The sequence below is a fragment of the Tenrec ecaudatus genome, chromosome 5 (genome assembly GCF_050624435.1).
Source record: "Tenrec ecaudatus isolate mTenEca1 chromosome 5, mTenEca1.hap1, whole genome shotgun sequence".
NCBI lineage: Eukaryota > Metazoa > Chordata > Mammalia > Afrosoricida > Tenrecidae > Tenrec > Tenrec ecaudatus.
Genome location: NC_134534.1, coordinates 147,250,174 through 147,264,447, shown reverse-complemented (window position 1 = coordinate 147,264,447; position 14,274 = coordinate 147,250,174). Strand labels below are relative to the sequence as shown.

At 38.3% G+C, this 14,274-nt stretch overlaps 1 protein-coding gene across 9 annotated transcripts in view; it reads right to left on the bottom strand.

Annotated features, from left to right (window-relative positions):
• The window catches only part of TASOR (transcription activation suppressor), a 72,240-nt gene that overhangs the window by 15,057 nt on the left and 42,909 nt on the right, over positions 1–14,274 (bottom strand). For all 9 annotated transcript variants that reach the window (XM_075550012.1, XM_075550020.1, XM_075550014.1 and 6 more), the window contains exons 12-15: positions 12,058–12,130; positions 11,904–11,975; positions 9,818–10,519; positions 6,055–6,470 (exon numbers count right to left, since the gene is read on the bottom strand). In XM_075550012.1, the coding sequence (XP_075406127.1) occupies positions 6,055–6,470; positions 9,818–10,519; positions 11,904–11,975; positions 12,058–12,130 (1,263 nt within the window). The remainder of the gene's footprint in view (positions 1–6,054; positions 6,471–9,817; positions 10,520–11,903; positions 11,976–12,057; positions 12,131–14,274) is intronic.

Sequence of the window (14,274 nt, the reverse complement as noted above, 5' to 3'; positions counted from 1 at the left end):
AACCATGTACAAAAGAAAAAGAAGACAGCGGCGGAGCAGAGAACTGATCTCCATTCTTAGGAGAAGGAAGCTGAAGAATTCAGTTTATTCAACAATAGAGTTTTATAGTACTTGAGGCCTGCAAGCCTGTTATACATACACATTAAACAAATGAACAATGTAATAATCTTGAATATCCCAACCTCTCAAGGGGAATACCTCAGAGTACTGGATATGCAAGAGACAAGAGTTATAAATCACTCCGTAAGAATAAAGGACAGTGACTGAACTATGGAATGATATATTAAACCCCAATTCATAAAAAAGAAACCCTGCACGGCATTTTAAACTGTCTGACAGGATGGCTCTGAGTTACAAGCAAGCCAACAAAAAAAGAGTAAGGGACAAAAGGAGCTGATGCTTTCAAGAGATAAGCATCCTTTAACTGTGTATGTGAGGAGCCTGTAGGATATAGCTTCACAATAGTATTTTAATGGGAGAGTCCATGTGCTTGTGGAGAAAACCACCTTCCTGGAATGTGTGCCTTTGGGCGCCTCCCATTATCTCAGACTGTGGAAGCATGCCTCTCTCTAGGACTGGCTTGCCAGTGCCAAGTCCTGGGAGAAGGCTGCATACACTTTCTTCAAAGTCCTCAGTTTTACCCATTTCCCCCTTTTGTTTTAACTTCAAAAGGGCTACAAATTTAACATGACTATTCGTTATCCACTGGAGCCTTCTGTAAAAACCCCAGATAAAACCAATGACAATAAGCACACAGCCAAACCAGAGCTCACGCCAGGTATTAAGACTGTACTCAGGTCCAGAGAGCCCATCCACCAACTGTTTAATCATGTCAATGCCAGATGTTTTAACCTATCCCTAAATGCCAAAAAAAAAAAAAATCGCTAATATCTATGCGATGCTCCCTTTAAATCCCTGTTGGTGGTGTCTAATTAAGGACCAGTCATGTAAGCTTTATACTGATAAGGGGTGACACAAAAATTTGGAATGTTTCAGTCACATTTCAGCATTAATTGGTGTGGTAAGTCCACTATTTGATCTCCCAACCACTGAAGTTGGCTGTAGTTCAGCCACTTTCCTTTCCAATTTGTCATCCACCTTTGCCTGAGTGCGCCAGAGTTGATAGGGAGTCGGCTTGTCACTACTGCACAAATTATTTAATTTTGATGAACTCCTGTGCTGCCCCTCCAGGAGAAGCAGTAGTGGTAGCAATATCTTAAGTCCCAGGAGGGCAGCAATTACCATCCCTACAAACTGGCAAGGTCTTTTAAACAGTTCTGTACTATATGCAATAGGAGAGGCTTCTGGACTTGGACTATCTTCCCACCTGCACTCCATTCTGCACTGGAACCCACACCCCCAGTCAGCTTTTCAGTACAAGAATGATGTCTTTAGAAAAGTTTACATGCAAAGAATGGTTAAAACATGTACACAATCTACAAGCTAAACATTTGACAGTAAATGCAGTTTCATTTGTTTCCAACAGAAAATCCATATGGCAATTTCACACAATAAAGTATATACCTTGTCTCATTTCCAGAATAAGAGGGGGAAATCAGACCTGTAAAATTCCCTGTATATCCTGCTATAGGCTTTGTGGCTAGAGGTATTTTCCATCAATCCCATTGTTCAAGTCTTATTGTAGGTTTTAATAACCAGTGACGAGGCAGCGGAAGGCCGCTCTAATGCTCCGCCATCAGCTATGGCCAGGTGGTCTTAACACCATTAGAGGTTTTATTCCACTTAGTGTTATTAACATAGTTGCATGGGAAAAAATTTAATTCTTCAGAACAATTGGTTAAAGTTTTTTCATGGGTCCCAGTCAATGATAGTGTTTCTTAACACCTTCCTGTGCAGCACCTGACATTTGGCTTCAATATATGTCGGTAACTCCTAACTGCAGGTTTTCTTCTACCCTCCTGCCCTCCTTGCTGATGGAATTTTCTTATTCCACAAATGTTTTTGCTACTATCACGTAGTATCTGCAGTTGGGTGTTGGTGACCATCAGCCAATTATTCCAAGCCTGTAATTTGGTAGTTATGCGCCCACAAATAATGGCAATACCTCAAAACCAAGAATGAAATTCACACTCCTTCCTATGAGTGCCTAGCTAATGCATTTCCCCAAGGACCAGGGGTCGATACGGAATCATTTACAAATATGAGGGGGCTGATTTGGGTCAACTCTACCATTTCCAATAGGGGTGAATGGGGAATATAAGCCCAATATGGGTGGCTGGCACCTACCCTAGGAGCTGCAGGAATAACAGTAATCATGGTCAGAAATAAATTTTCTGGGGTTACTGGCTTGTCACTGATTGTTAACGCACTTTCGGCCCACGTGCTCATCACTTTCACCTGTCCCCAAGTAGGGAGGGTAGCTGATGAACGTCGGGCCTTTCTTTCCTCTTTGTGGGGTCTGTTTCTAATGGATACAGCTGCCATTTCCATGGCGGGGAGGGAATCAGGGTCAAAAGAACCAGGTGGTTTCTTCTTTTCCTCCTCCTTTTCCATCACTTTCCACACAGGGTCGCACTCTGCAAAGCGAGTTCCACATGTGTTTTCCATCATCTGTGGAAAGACAAGCATAGCCCCGACTCTGGGCAGTTAGCAAACCGGTTCCGAAACGCTGCTGTCGTTCTTCCACCAGGTGGTCTTCTCAGGATCAGCTTTCTCTGTGGGGGTGGGAAAAATGATGTTCTGCTCTAGTTAAGTCAGAAGCTTCCAATCCATCCCTACCGGGAACAGAGCACAATTTTACACTATATTAAGGTTTTTCAGGGGAGTTTGTTCTGAAACACATAAAGCTGACCTTTTGGCTACAATGATGGCCAATTTAACCAGACCATGGGGAAACATTTAATTGTGGGACAAAACATTTTCACAAGGAATGCTAGCAATGCCCATCACCCAGCCCTGCAGTCAGGGGCAGGCAAAGGCCCAGACTGGTATATGTCCTCTGTGCTGTAGATCTAAGTAGCCAAGAAGCAGTTAATAAATGCCTGGAGCGTCCCCAGTAGTTGTTAGAGCCGGAGTGTAGGAGTCTCTGCCAGAAGGAGCAAATGGGTTTTTGCTAGGAAAATCTAATCTAAATACTCAAGGTATTCAAATTGTCACTGGAGTTATTGAGCAGAGCAAGATGATGAAAGAGAACTTAAAGCTGTAATTAAAACTGAAATCCCCTGGGTTATTAAAATGGGATCATCAACAACGCCACCATGTGTCACCAAGTTTTAGAACCAGTTACAACGCTTTTTCCCAAGCAATACATTATTCACTACATGAGATGCTGCAACAAACTCATATTCACATCAGTGAGACTATTTCTCAAGCAGGATTAGCAATTGCTCCTAAGATCCAGACAATCATACTTAGGAACAGTAGTGGACCAAGCCACAGAAACTTGACATTTGAAAGCATCAACTAAAAACATTGAATGATTACCAACTGGGTATGACTTTTGTTAGGTATTTCCACACATGTGCTTCAACACCTGTTGAACATGTTAAAAGGAGATTCCCAGCTGAATAGCCCTAGATTGCTCAACTCCCCTCCCTCCCCCCAGACTCGTCTACAATGAGTGTGGAAGAACCCATCAGCCAAGGTAAAATTTATCATGCTGATCAGGCTAAAAGCATTTACTTTGTCTTTTCCCCCCACACATATTATTACCCCCACCACTGCATTAGCCCAAGAGGAAAAGCCTAGGTAGTGAGCAATACAAGCCCCAAAGGCATTTGGCCTTATTGGGGACAAAGAGCTCGGTGGATTGCTAGGAGCTGACACTGCTGTCAACAACTGAATGAGCACGATTCAACAATTATATTCACCTTATACACTGGCTCAGATTTAAAAACTCTTGGAATTTTCTTCAGATTTTCAAATAGTGCTGGCTGATTTTTATGGGACATTATCCTTTGGGAAATGTTCCTGATATGGACTCCATGGATTATTAACAGAATCTCCCCTAAGCCGCTGGAGGGGAACCCCTATACATTTTACAGACAGTTCGAGCAAAGGCTGGGCACTCTACTGGGGCCCCTCCTTTCTATCCTTTCAAACTTGTTCTAGCTCTGCTCAGAAAAAGCCAGTATTTGCCCTTATTTTATTGTTAAAAATGTGAAGCAGATGATCAATATACATAATTAGTGACTCTGCATATGCAGTTCAAGTATGCTCTTTTATGGAAGCAGCAAATCAGAAAACATACCTAAACTCACACATTGGTTCTTTCTCACCTTACAAATTCAAGTAAGATCCCACAGCCATGTCCACCACCACCCCCTGGGTCACACCCAATCACATAGTGCATTGCCTGGACTTGTTACCATGGGAAATGTCAATGCAGATATGCTAACTCAGCAGGTGATGTTACCTTTTGCTTCCTAGTGAGCAGAGCACCAAGGTTTGCAATAATAACACAGCTAGCTTGAGGCATAGATATCTGACCTGGGTTTAAGCCAGACAAATTGTCTGAGATTGCATATATTGCCAGCAAACGACACTTGAGAGATCCAGTGGAGTTAATCCAGTGCACTTTGGCAAATGGATAGTTTCATACTCGTTTGGACGGTCAGGAGTTGTGCACGTTATTAAAGATACATTCTCAGGGTTCTTGTGGACAACCACCAGACACACTATTAGCCATTTGTGTCCTGCTTGGTCATGATGGGTAGCTCAGCCCATTTGATAACAGACCATGATCCCACTTACACTAGGCAAGCAGTTCCACAATTTTTGTCAAGACTGGCACATCCATTATACCACAGGAATTCCTTACAAGTCCCAAGGCCAAGCTCTTACTGAACAAGCACAAGCGCATTACATTCCAAAATCTCAATTACATAAAACAGGCGGGAAATGTGGCAAATTGACCCGAACAAAAGTGTATCTGGCCTGCTCCCAGTACTCGTGACCACAGGGCTTGGCACTGGCAAGCCAGTCCTAGTGAGAGGCATGCCTCTACAGCCCAAGATATGGGAAGCGCCCAAAGGCACACATTCCAGGAAGGTGGTTTTCTCCACAAACACATGGACTCTCCCATTAAAATGCTATTGTGAAACTGTCTCCTACAGGCGCCTGGCTCCTCACAAAGAGTAAAAGCAGCGGTTCTCAACCTGTTAGTCGAACTCCTTTGGGGGTCAAATGACAGTTTCACAGGGGTCGTCCAATTCATAGCAGTTGCAAAATTACAGTTATGAAGTAGCAACGAAAATAATTTTATGGTTCGGGGGGGTCACCACAACATGAGGAGCTGTATATTAAAGTCACGGCATTAGGAAACTTGAAAACCACTGTCACAGAGCATTTACTACTCCCTTTGTCCCTCATTCTTAAAAGAGCAATTTGCACCTCTTGTCTTTTGCGTTACCAAATACTCCATTTGAGGTATTCCCCTTGAGGGCTTGGGATATTCAAGAATAGCACATTGCCCATTTGTTTAATGTGTATGTACAACAGAAGACTTGCAGGCCTCAAAAACTACCAAACCCTTTTGCTGAATAAACTCTGGACTCTTCTGTTTCTCCCAAGAATGGAGATCAGTCCCCTGTGCTCTGTCTTCTTTTTCTTCAATTGTGCACATTGCTCCACAGGAACCCATGATGCCCTCCCTGACAAGCAAGGCGAGAGTCACTTCAAAGATAATCCTAAAGGTCACTCTGTTATTGGCAGAGATAGATGTAAAAGTACCCAATAGTATCATACTGCAGCTATGACCTCACTTGCTTTGCCTCATCTATCTTATATTTGGGTTGTTAGTGCCAGCAATCACTACCTAGGAAATTTATTATTATTATGAAACAATAAGCCATTATTGACAAACAATATCTATAGCTAACTTCTATAACAATAGATAAATCCCATAAACAGGAAGTAAAACTATTTCTGTATTTGCCATTTCGTAACAAGGCTTACGTGAGAAGGGTTATTCTAGACAGAAACAGTTACTCAAAAGTATGTTCTTTCTAAAAATAAAGAAAAAAACCCCGTGGAGCATATTTACATCTCTTTCACACATAAAAGCAAACTAAAGTAACCAATAGAAATGCTTACTTCTTTCACATGTAGTTTGTGATCCATGCCTCCTTCATTGGTGGAAACAGCAATAGGATATTTTGATAAAGTATCAACATCTAGTAATGGGCTCTGAGAATCCTTAAAATTTACATTTTCAATTTTTGCACAAGTTGGCTGCTCACACTCTTTCTTATCCTGAGAAATATTCAACTCATGTTCTTGCTTTTGCCTCATTTCTTCAGATGCACCCTCAATGCTCAGTCCTAAGGCTTTGTTGACTGTGTCCGTCAGGGGTGCATCAGAATGCCGTGCACTTGCTAGTGTTTCTGAGAGCCAATTAAACAGCCTGTGGATGTCGGCAACGCCAGAGTTAGAGGTATCCTGCTGCTGCTGTCTAACATCAGCATCCTGCCCAAGACCACTATTAAGAGAGCCAGCAAGTTGTGGAGACTCTAAAAGAAAAAAGAAAAGTCGTCTCTTAAAAGTTCTCAAGATCTAAGGGTTTTTTTTGTTTTAAGATTTTTTCAAATTCAACACACCCAAAATATTGTAACGTATAACTATAGGGAAGCGCTCAATTAAGCCATTCACTGGCTTAAAGATTTTACAAATACGTCCCTTACTTTACAAATATAATTGTTGTGAAGTATTGAACCTGGCCCACAATTCCTTAAGTGAGAGTTAGTCTCCATCTTAATTAAATTCTATGAATGAAAAAGTGAGCTCAAGAATCAAATGTGCACATTGTTTGGTTACTCCAAACTCCAACATCAAAATTCCTGCCAGCCTGGTATTATTTGGTGAGTATAGATTTTTATTTGTTCTCTTGCCACTTGTAGAAAGATCAGAAAATTACATTCCAAATAACCAAGATCTACCTGATTGCTATCTCCTCCATACCCATTATATTTTTGTCTTTAAGGAGCTGTTAACATTCTTAAAATCTAAACCTTGTCTTGAATGACTAGAGACATTAAAAAGCTAGTATATACTATAGGAACAAAATCATTCTGAAGAAATCTATGTGCCAAAGACTAACCAGCTATAAATTTGGATAATTTTTACAACAGATATAAATAAGTAGCTTCAAAAAATTTGCAGAAAAAAACTATCTTCTATTTTCCCCCACACACATAAAAACTAGCAAAAGGTATAGGCATCAGAAAGTAACTTGTTTTCGTGCTGGGAAGGTTCAGGGTGGAGAAAACTGTATGGAACCTGCAGAGATGCCAATTTAAGAAAGATACAGTGTACCAACATAATGTGTGATTTTAATTACACGAAAAGAGAATCTACAGAGACAAGATATCAGTGGAGAGGGAGGCCACAAGAACCTAAAGCAACTTTCAAAGGTAACTGAAATATTTACATCTTGGAATGGTGTCACAGCTGTCCTAAATCTTCAAATTCTGTTTAAAATGAATGTTCTTTTTTATTCAATATAAATTTTTGTTAAGTTGCTATCAAGTCAATTCCAACTCATAGTGACCGCATGAGACAGATTAGAACTGCTTTCTATGCTGTGCACTTTCTGAAGCAGACTGCCAGGCCTGTCTTCCATGCGTTCTCTGACGACTTTAATCTGCTAACCACATGTGCCATCCAGGGACATCAAAGTTGTTGATGTTTAAGTTGAAAACACAGAATGGGTTGAGAGGCAACCTTTCAGTTTCCACTGGTAGACATAAACTGTGCAAAATGATTAGCAAGAAACACCATTGAGAACACTTGAAAATGCAAGTCTGATCATCACTAGCTGTAGGTTAGCCTATTCTCTCTCAGCCCTCTCATCTTTGGTCTATTATAATTAGCATGTCTTTCCCACCATTTTACTATTGATAATCCTGATTTTCACCTACAAATATTTTCTCACGTACATAAAACTAGACAATTATGTCAGTACCCAAAATTAAGCGCATCAGTTCATGTCTGCAAATGCTCAGTGCTAAGAAATATGGGGAGGGCTTCAAAAAATTCATGAAGAAATCGAATTAGAGGATGCCACAATTGTGTCACGTTTCAAAGTCCCCTTGTAAAAACAATCCAGAAACAATGCTTTGAAGGCATCATAAGACATTGCGGACGGGTCTCGAGTTTACTCCTGTTCCTGCGCCATCTGTTACAGACGGATCATGAGATAACTCGTGATTTCTACACGCTGTCTTCAGATGCCATCAGCTTGGATATATTGTAACTACTTCATCTATTTAAGGGTTTACATCAGTAGTGAATGTATCAAACTTGTCTTCATGTTCTTTTTGGCTATTTAGCATCTTAGTGCAGTTTGGTTAAATCAAATAGTTACTATTTGTTTGAATTGTTTTGCAAGGAGTTGTGCACTTATCATCATCAAACCTGTGAAATGTCAAACATCACCTAAATCGCTCTTGGTCTCCTGTTACACAAATGACATGAAGAAATTCTAAGCCCTAATTCTTCTAATTTTTCAAAGTAATATGGATTATGTTGATTATTTTTACAAGAAGTTAATAATTTCATTAAGATTATAGTTCATAAAAGTAATCATGTTCCATATACACTGAAAAATATTGTTTCATGTGAGATAATGTTTTATATTCAAAAACTGAAAGTTGTAAATAAATATGATAAAAGTTTAAGAGATACAAACCCAATATGGTTTAATGCAAAAAAACCTAATAGCCGAAAAAATACCCAGTCATTAATGTGATAATCGAGTTAAAACCTGGATGCTGTCATTAACTATTAAGTTTAAAGTTATCTGATGTCTCTTAAACCATATTTTCATCTGTAAAATAAACAAAACTTTCTACTCCTCCAGGTTATTATAAAAAATAAATATATCCACAATACACAAAACACATGGTAAGGACTTAATAAAATATTAAAGACACAGGTCACAGTACAAGACAATACAAATCAGTAAGCATGAAGAAATACAGCCTAAATGAGAAATGTGGCATAAGGTAAGGGAAATGGTGCGTGTAAAACAGATCAGCCAAAAATGTAAGGAAAGATTGAATTACAGGAAGAGAACGAAAATGCACTGCAGGAAAAGAATCATGAAGGACTGCTCATGATATATTTTGGGGGAAGAAAGAGACGGGCCAAAAAGCATGGATACCTAGGGCTGAGCATGGCTAGTGCATAACATGAAGGCTTAATTTTCACTTTTCAAACTGCTTACCAAAACAAAAAAAAAGTAAACAAACACTTTTTTTTTTGCAAGGAAGAGTCAAAAGATACCCCAGAGTTAGAAGTTTTGTTCTAAAGTTGAGGATGATGAGGGTAACGAATGTACAAATGTGCTTTACACAAGTGATGTATGTATGGATTGTGGTAAGAGTTGTATGAGCCCCAATAAATTAAAAATAAATTGAGGATGGTTCCTTTCATTAGGCACCATCTTAAAAGAGCCCAATATTCTGTTGTAATTTTCCAACTATAAGATTGTAGGAGGCCAGGAGTGCTGATTAGCAGGATAATAGCTAAGTATGCTTTATAGTCCCATGTTAGTTTAAGCCAAACAATCCAGAAATTTGACATACTATGGCAGAAGACAGCAAATGTTTTCATAAGGTCCAAACAATAATTATATTAGGTTTTTAAGTTATACATTCTCTGTCCCAATTCTGCTACTGTAATAGTGATGCAGCCAAATACACAGAAATGAACATGCACTGCTGAGTCTGAATAAAACTTTATGTACAAAAACAGGTGAAAAGCTAGATTTGTCAGTCTGTGAATCCTTGTAATAGAGAAAAAGATGAAAAAATTTTGATATTATTAATACCAAATAAGCAACATTCTAATAATTTACCTTCAAACAGATGACAATTTTCAGATAAATCACTGGTCTTGGCAAGTTTTCTCATATTTTCGGGTAGATCCTCAAGTTTCCTCTTCAAGATAGCTTTGCTTTTCATATCTTCTGTATCTGAGTCCCCACCCACGTTTTTTTTCCTACACTGAATTAAGTTAATCAATTCTTTGACTCTATCCTTATCATAATCCAATGAATGTGATGATTTCTGCTTTCCAGATGTGATCATCTCGCCTCTGGAGTTATTCCGTTTTCTAAATTTCATTTTTGCACCATTCACTTCTTCTTCTTGGCCTTCATAATCTGAAGGTGGACTTAACTGCTGAAGCCTCCTATTTTCCTCAAAAAGCTCTTTTAATTGACAAATAGGTAATTGATACATCTCAGGTCGAAAAATATAGGTATGTAAGCAATCATCAATGTGGGATTTATTTTTTGGAGCTGAGTATAAGAATTTTTTATCATCTAATCGTGAATCATATGGAAACATGATAAACTCTCGTTTACCTGAACCGAATCCTCGCTTAAAAAATTCACTTACATATTTATCAACAACAGAGTGAAAATTCATAGTATTTATACTTTTGAATTCCTTTCGACACTGAATCAAAGAAAATTGTAAAAATTGAGTTATTTTTAATATATCTGATACACTTTCATGCCTTTCCTGTGGCACTGTACTGGTGAAACCTCTTTGTGCTGGGGGAAAAAGAAAAGAAAAAGAAAATCACATCAGCAACTTGGAAATTAAATGTGGATCTACATATAATCTAAAAAGACACCAGTGCTCATATACTCATGGTAAACCAAACTAATATGTATATGCTCAAATACATACATCTAATATATAATATAGTAAATACATAAAATCCATTTTTGTAGGTCCAGGAACCTAAAATAAGCCAGAATAAAATTAAAACAAATGAAAAAGCAGAATATTTTTTAAAAGGAAAAACATCTAAAAATTGAGGGTACTTTTCACTCTTTATTGTCCCTAAGACTCATAGCAACCCTGTAGGCCCTAGTGGAGCTGTTTGTATGGGTTTATGAGCAGGAGTCGACTTACTGGCAGTTAAGTTTGGTTTGGATTATCCCTAGACAATCGGAGCCCTGGTTGTGGTTACAGACTGGGCTGCTAACCTCAAAGTCATCAGTTCAAAATCACCAACTGCTCCACAAGAGAAAAACAAGGCTTTTTAATTCCACAGTTACAATCTCAAAAACCCATGGGCACAGTTTTACCCTCTTGTGTATATATAGGGCCACTAGGAGTTGAAATACACTCAATGACAGTGAGTTTGGGATTTTTAAAAACTGTCCTGTAACAAGTCAAATGGCAGCAAGCAAAATCTAGGGAAAATAAATAGGCAGAACAAGATGAGGCTCTTAGCAGGCTAGTCCTACAAATGACGACAAACTTCACACGTATGTTTGTCCTGACGAGCAGAGATATTGGCATCGAATCATTACAACAAAATTCTTATCCTTTACCCATCAGTGAAATCCACAGTGGGAACGTTTTATTCAGCTATTGCCCTGAAGTATTAAAGCTAGTTCTTTAAAATGAGAAAAAACTAAAATCAGTGCAAAATTTCTTATTAATTTGAACCCCCCAAGACTTAACCTGGCACATGATGCTTTTTTTTATAATCACTGAAACTTAAATTTAAAAATTAAGCTTAAAAATACTTATGAAAAACTGGCTTAGGCATGTTGTAGCATACACCATAAAAGTTTGAAAGAGCAAGAATTTAGTGGAATCTTAATAAATGTCCCCATGACTAGGAGAGGGCACTGAGAAGGGTCATACTCAAGTCACATGGTTTGTATTTATATTGCTACTACCTCCCAGGGAGCCCCAGTGGCACAGTGTAGGTAGCTGGGCTGCTAGCCACAAGGCCAGCAATTCAAAACAGCACTTCTACTCTATACAATAGGGTCATGTGAGACGAAGCAACTCAATGGCAGTGACTTTGGTTTGGTTTTAGAGTACCCCTCAAACTATGCTGTAATGAAAACAAAATGCTGGAAACTTCCAAGAAAATGTTTAAAGTACATAGATTTGAAAGATTATAGAACTTACAAGGAGCTATGCTTCTAGGTTCTTGAAACAGAAACAAAGCATGTAGGGCTCGAGACTTGACAGTCTGATATTCTACAAAGAGAAGCCAAATTTGTTAGCAATGTATTTTAGCTTTAAAGTTTTAAAATAATTATAAAAAACAGAGATCACCTACCATATGGAGAAATCATTTGACAAGGAGAAAGAAGAAAAAGGAATCCTCGGTCTCCCAGAGGTTTGACAAGAACCTGTATTTGGGGGAGAGGAAGAGGTTATGCCTGCTTTACCATCACTCATCATAAAGCAGACACACAGTACTTTCTACAAACTGCAAAGTTTTCAATCCATTTTTAGGGAAAATATTGCTAGTTAAAAATAGTTTCCACCAGTTTTCTTTTGACTAGATGCCAATCAAATGCAAATCCCTTATTTTTCATAACTTAAACGAGAGAATTAAAATAATCCCCCGTATTAACTGTGAAATATCAATAAGCTAATTTCTCCTAGAAGCTAAAATTAAAGAAACAAAGGACTTCATATATTTTCCATATTTGTTCAATAGTGTGCAGGGTGTTATAAGACACAAAACAAGGTAGGCTACAGATATAACCGCTGCCTATTGAAAAACAGACTAATTTCAAGTAAAATGTGTTACCCAAGTCTACTTCCAACACATTCTTAGTGAACATCTTACACATGTATGCCAATCTGTCTTGATAGCCACAACTTCAAAGACAAGGAATGTAGGTTCTTGATCACAAGTTTATATCTGGGCAAGGGGGACAATGTAATACTAATAATTACCTGATTAAAAAGTTCCCTAAGAGACTTATCAAAAAAACAAGTTGTGGGAAAATACATTTGTTTATGATTATAAAAGATAAGCATGAAAAGTTTACTGAACATGAAATGAGAGTGCATTTTGAGGAATGGGTATATGGCCGAGAACTTGAGATTATGGGAAGGACATAGTACAAGTAAGAATCCTGAGCAATGGCAGCATTACTTATGAATGGCAAAAGGGTAAGGGCAGATTAAGATAAATATATAAAGCAGGTCAAAAGAAAGAACATAGCCAGATTATGGATAGATGAGAGTGTTTGTTTACTCCTAATTGCCCTAGACAGGGCATTGAGAATATATCCTTTATGGCTGGTGTTTCCTTTTAAAAAGAGGGGGGGGCACAAGGACAGCACTGTGTAAGAGAAGAAAAAATGTAATGTAACGACCATAGGTAAGGGGCTACCCACTGTTGTTCACAAAGTATTTTTTTAATCAAAATAAGCAAACACATGAGTCACAGAAACACGGAAATAAACCCATGGCTTCAAAGGACAAAGAGTCACTGTGCTACAACCTAAATGCCCATCACTGGAGGAATGGATAAACAAACTATGGAATTTCACAATGGAATACTACATAACATTAAAGAATAACAATTATTCATAAGATGGATAAACCTGGAGAATATTAAGCTGAGTGAAATAAGTGAATCACAAAAGGGCAAATATTGTATGAAACTACCATAATTTACAAGTAAAAAAAGTTTATACACAGAAGCATTCTTTGATGATTACTAGGGATGGGAGGGTGATGGATAGCAATCAATAACTAGGTCAGTAGATATGTATTAACTTAAGTGAAGAGAAAGGCAATGCAAAACAAGGGAGAAAGTCAGAGTATGACCAAGGCAAGGAAAGGCACTGGGAGGCATGAAAGAGTAAGAGGCAACAATATAAATACAACAACATATACAATCCTGAAACAACAGTAAGAACGTTAAGAAATGTATGCATGAGTGAATACATAGGTAGATATGTAAAGTGTACAGGTGAGGTATGGTATATGGAAGTAGGACCACGAGCTTTCAGAGGCTATATGTGTATTTACTTTTGCTGAAAACATGTCCATGAATATAACAGAGTACAAAGGAGGCAAAACTATGAAACTTTCTTGTCCATAACCAAATACCTTAATAAGGGATATAATCATTGGACTTGAGGACTTAGGAACACTGTTATCAGGAACCTAGGCCAATTGGCATTAACAATTCATAAAGGCAACTGTTCTATATCTTTGGTAAAGAGTAACTGGGATCATAAAGTTCGTAAGTGACATTTAAGACATTATTATTGATTTTTTTCCCCATTTGGAGCAAAGCAGAGTGCAGAAAATTAAGGTTAACAAACCACGTAAACCACAGTTTCTACTAGCCCTAGGCCAAATGAACCAAACAGTACCTAGTTTCCACTACCGATCATTCTGATCAGAAACAAACACACACACACAGTTCTAGACAGAGTAAGAGGGAAAAAAGTATTATAAAATTCAAAATAATAAGAAAGCAGACTTCTGGAAACTCTGAGAGTATGGCCTTTACACAGCCTTCAAA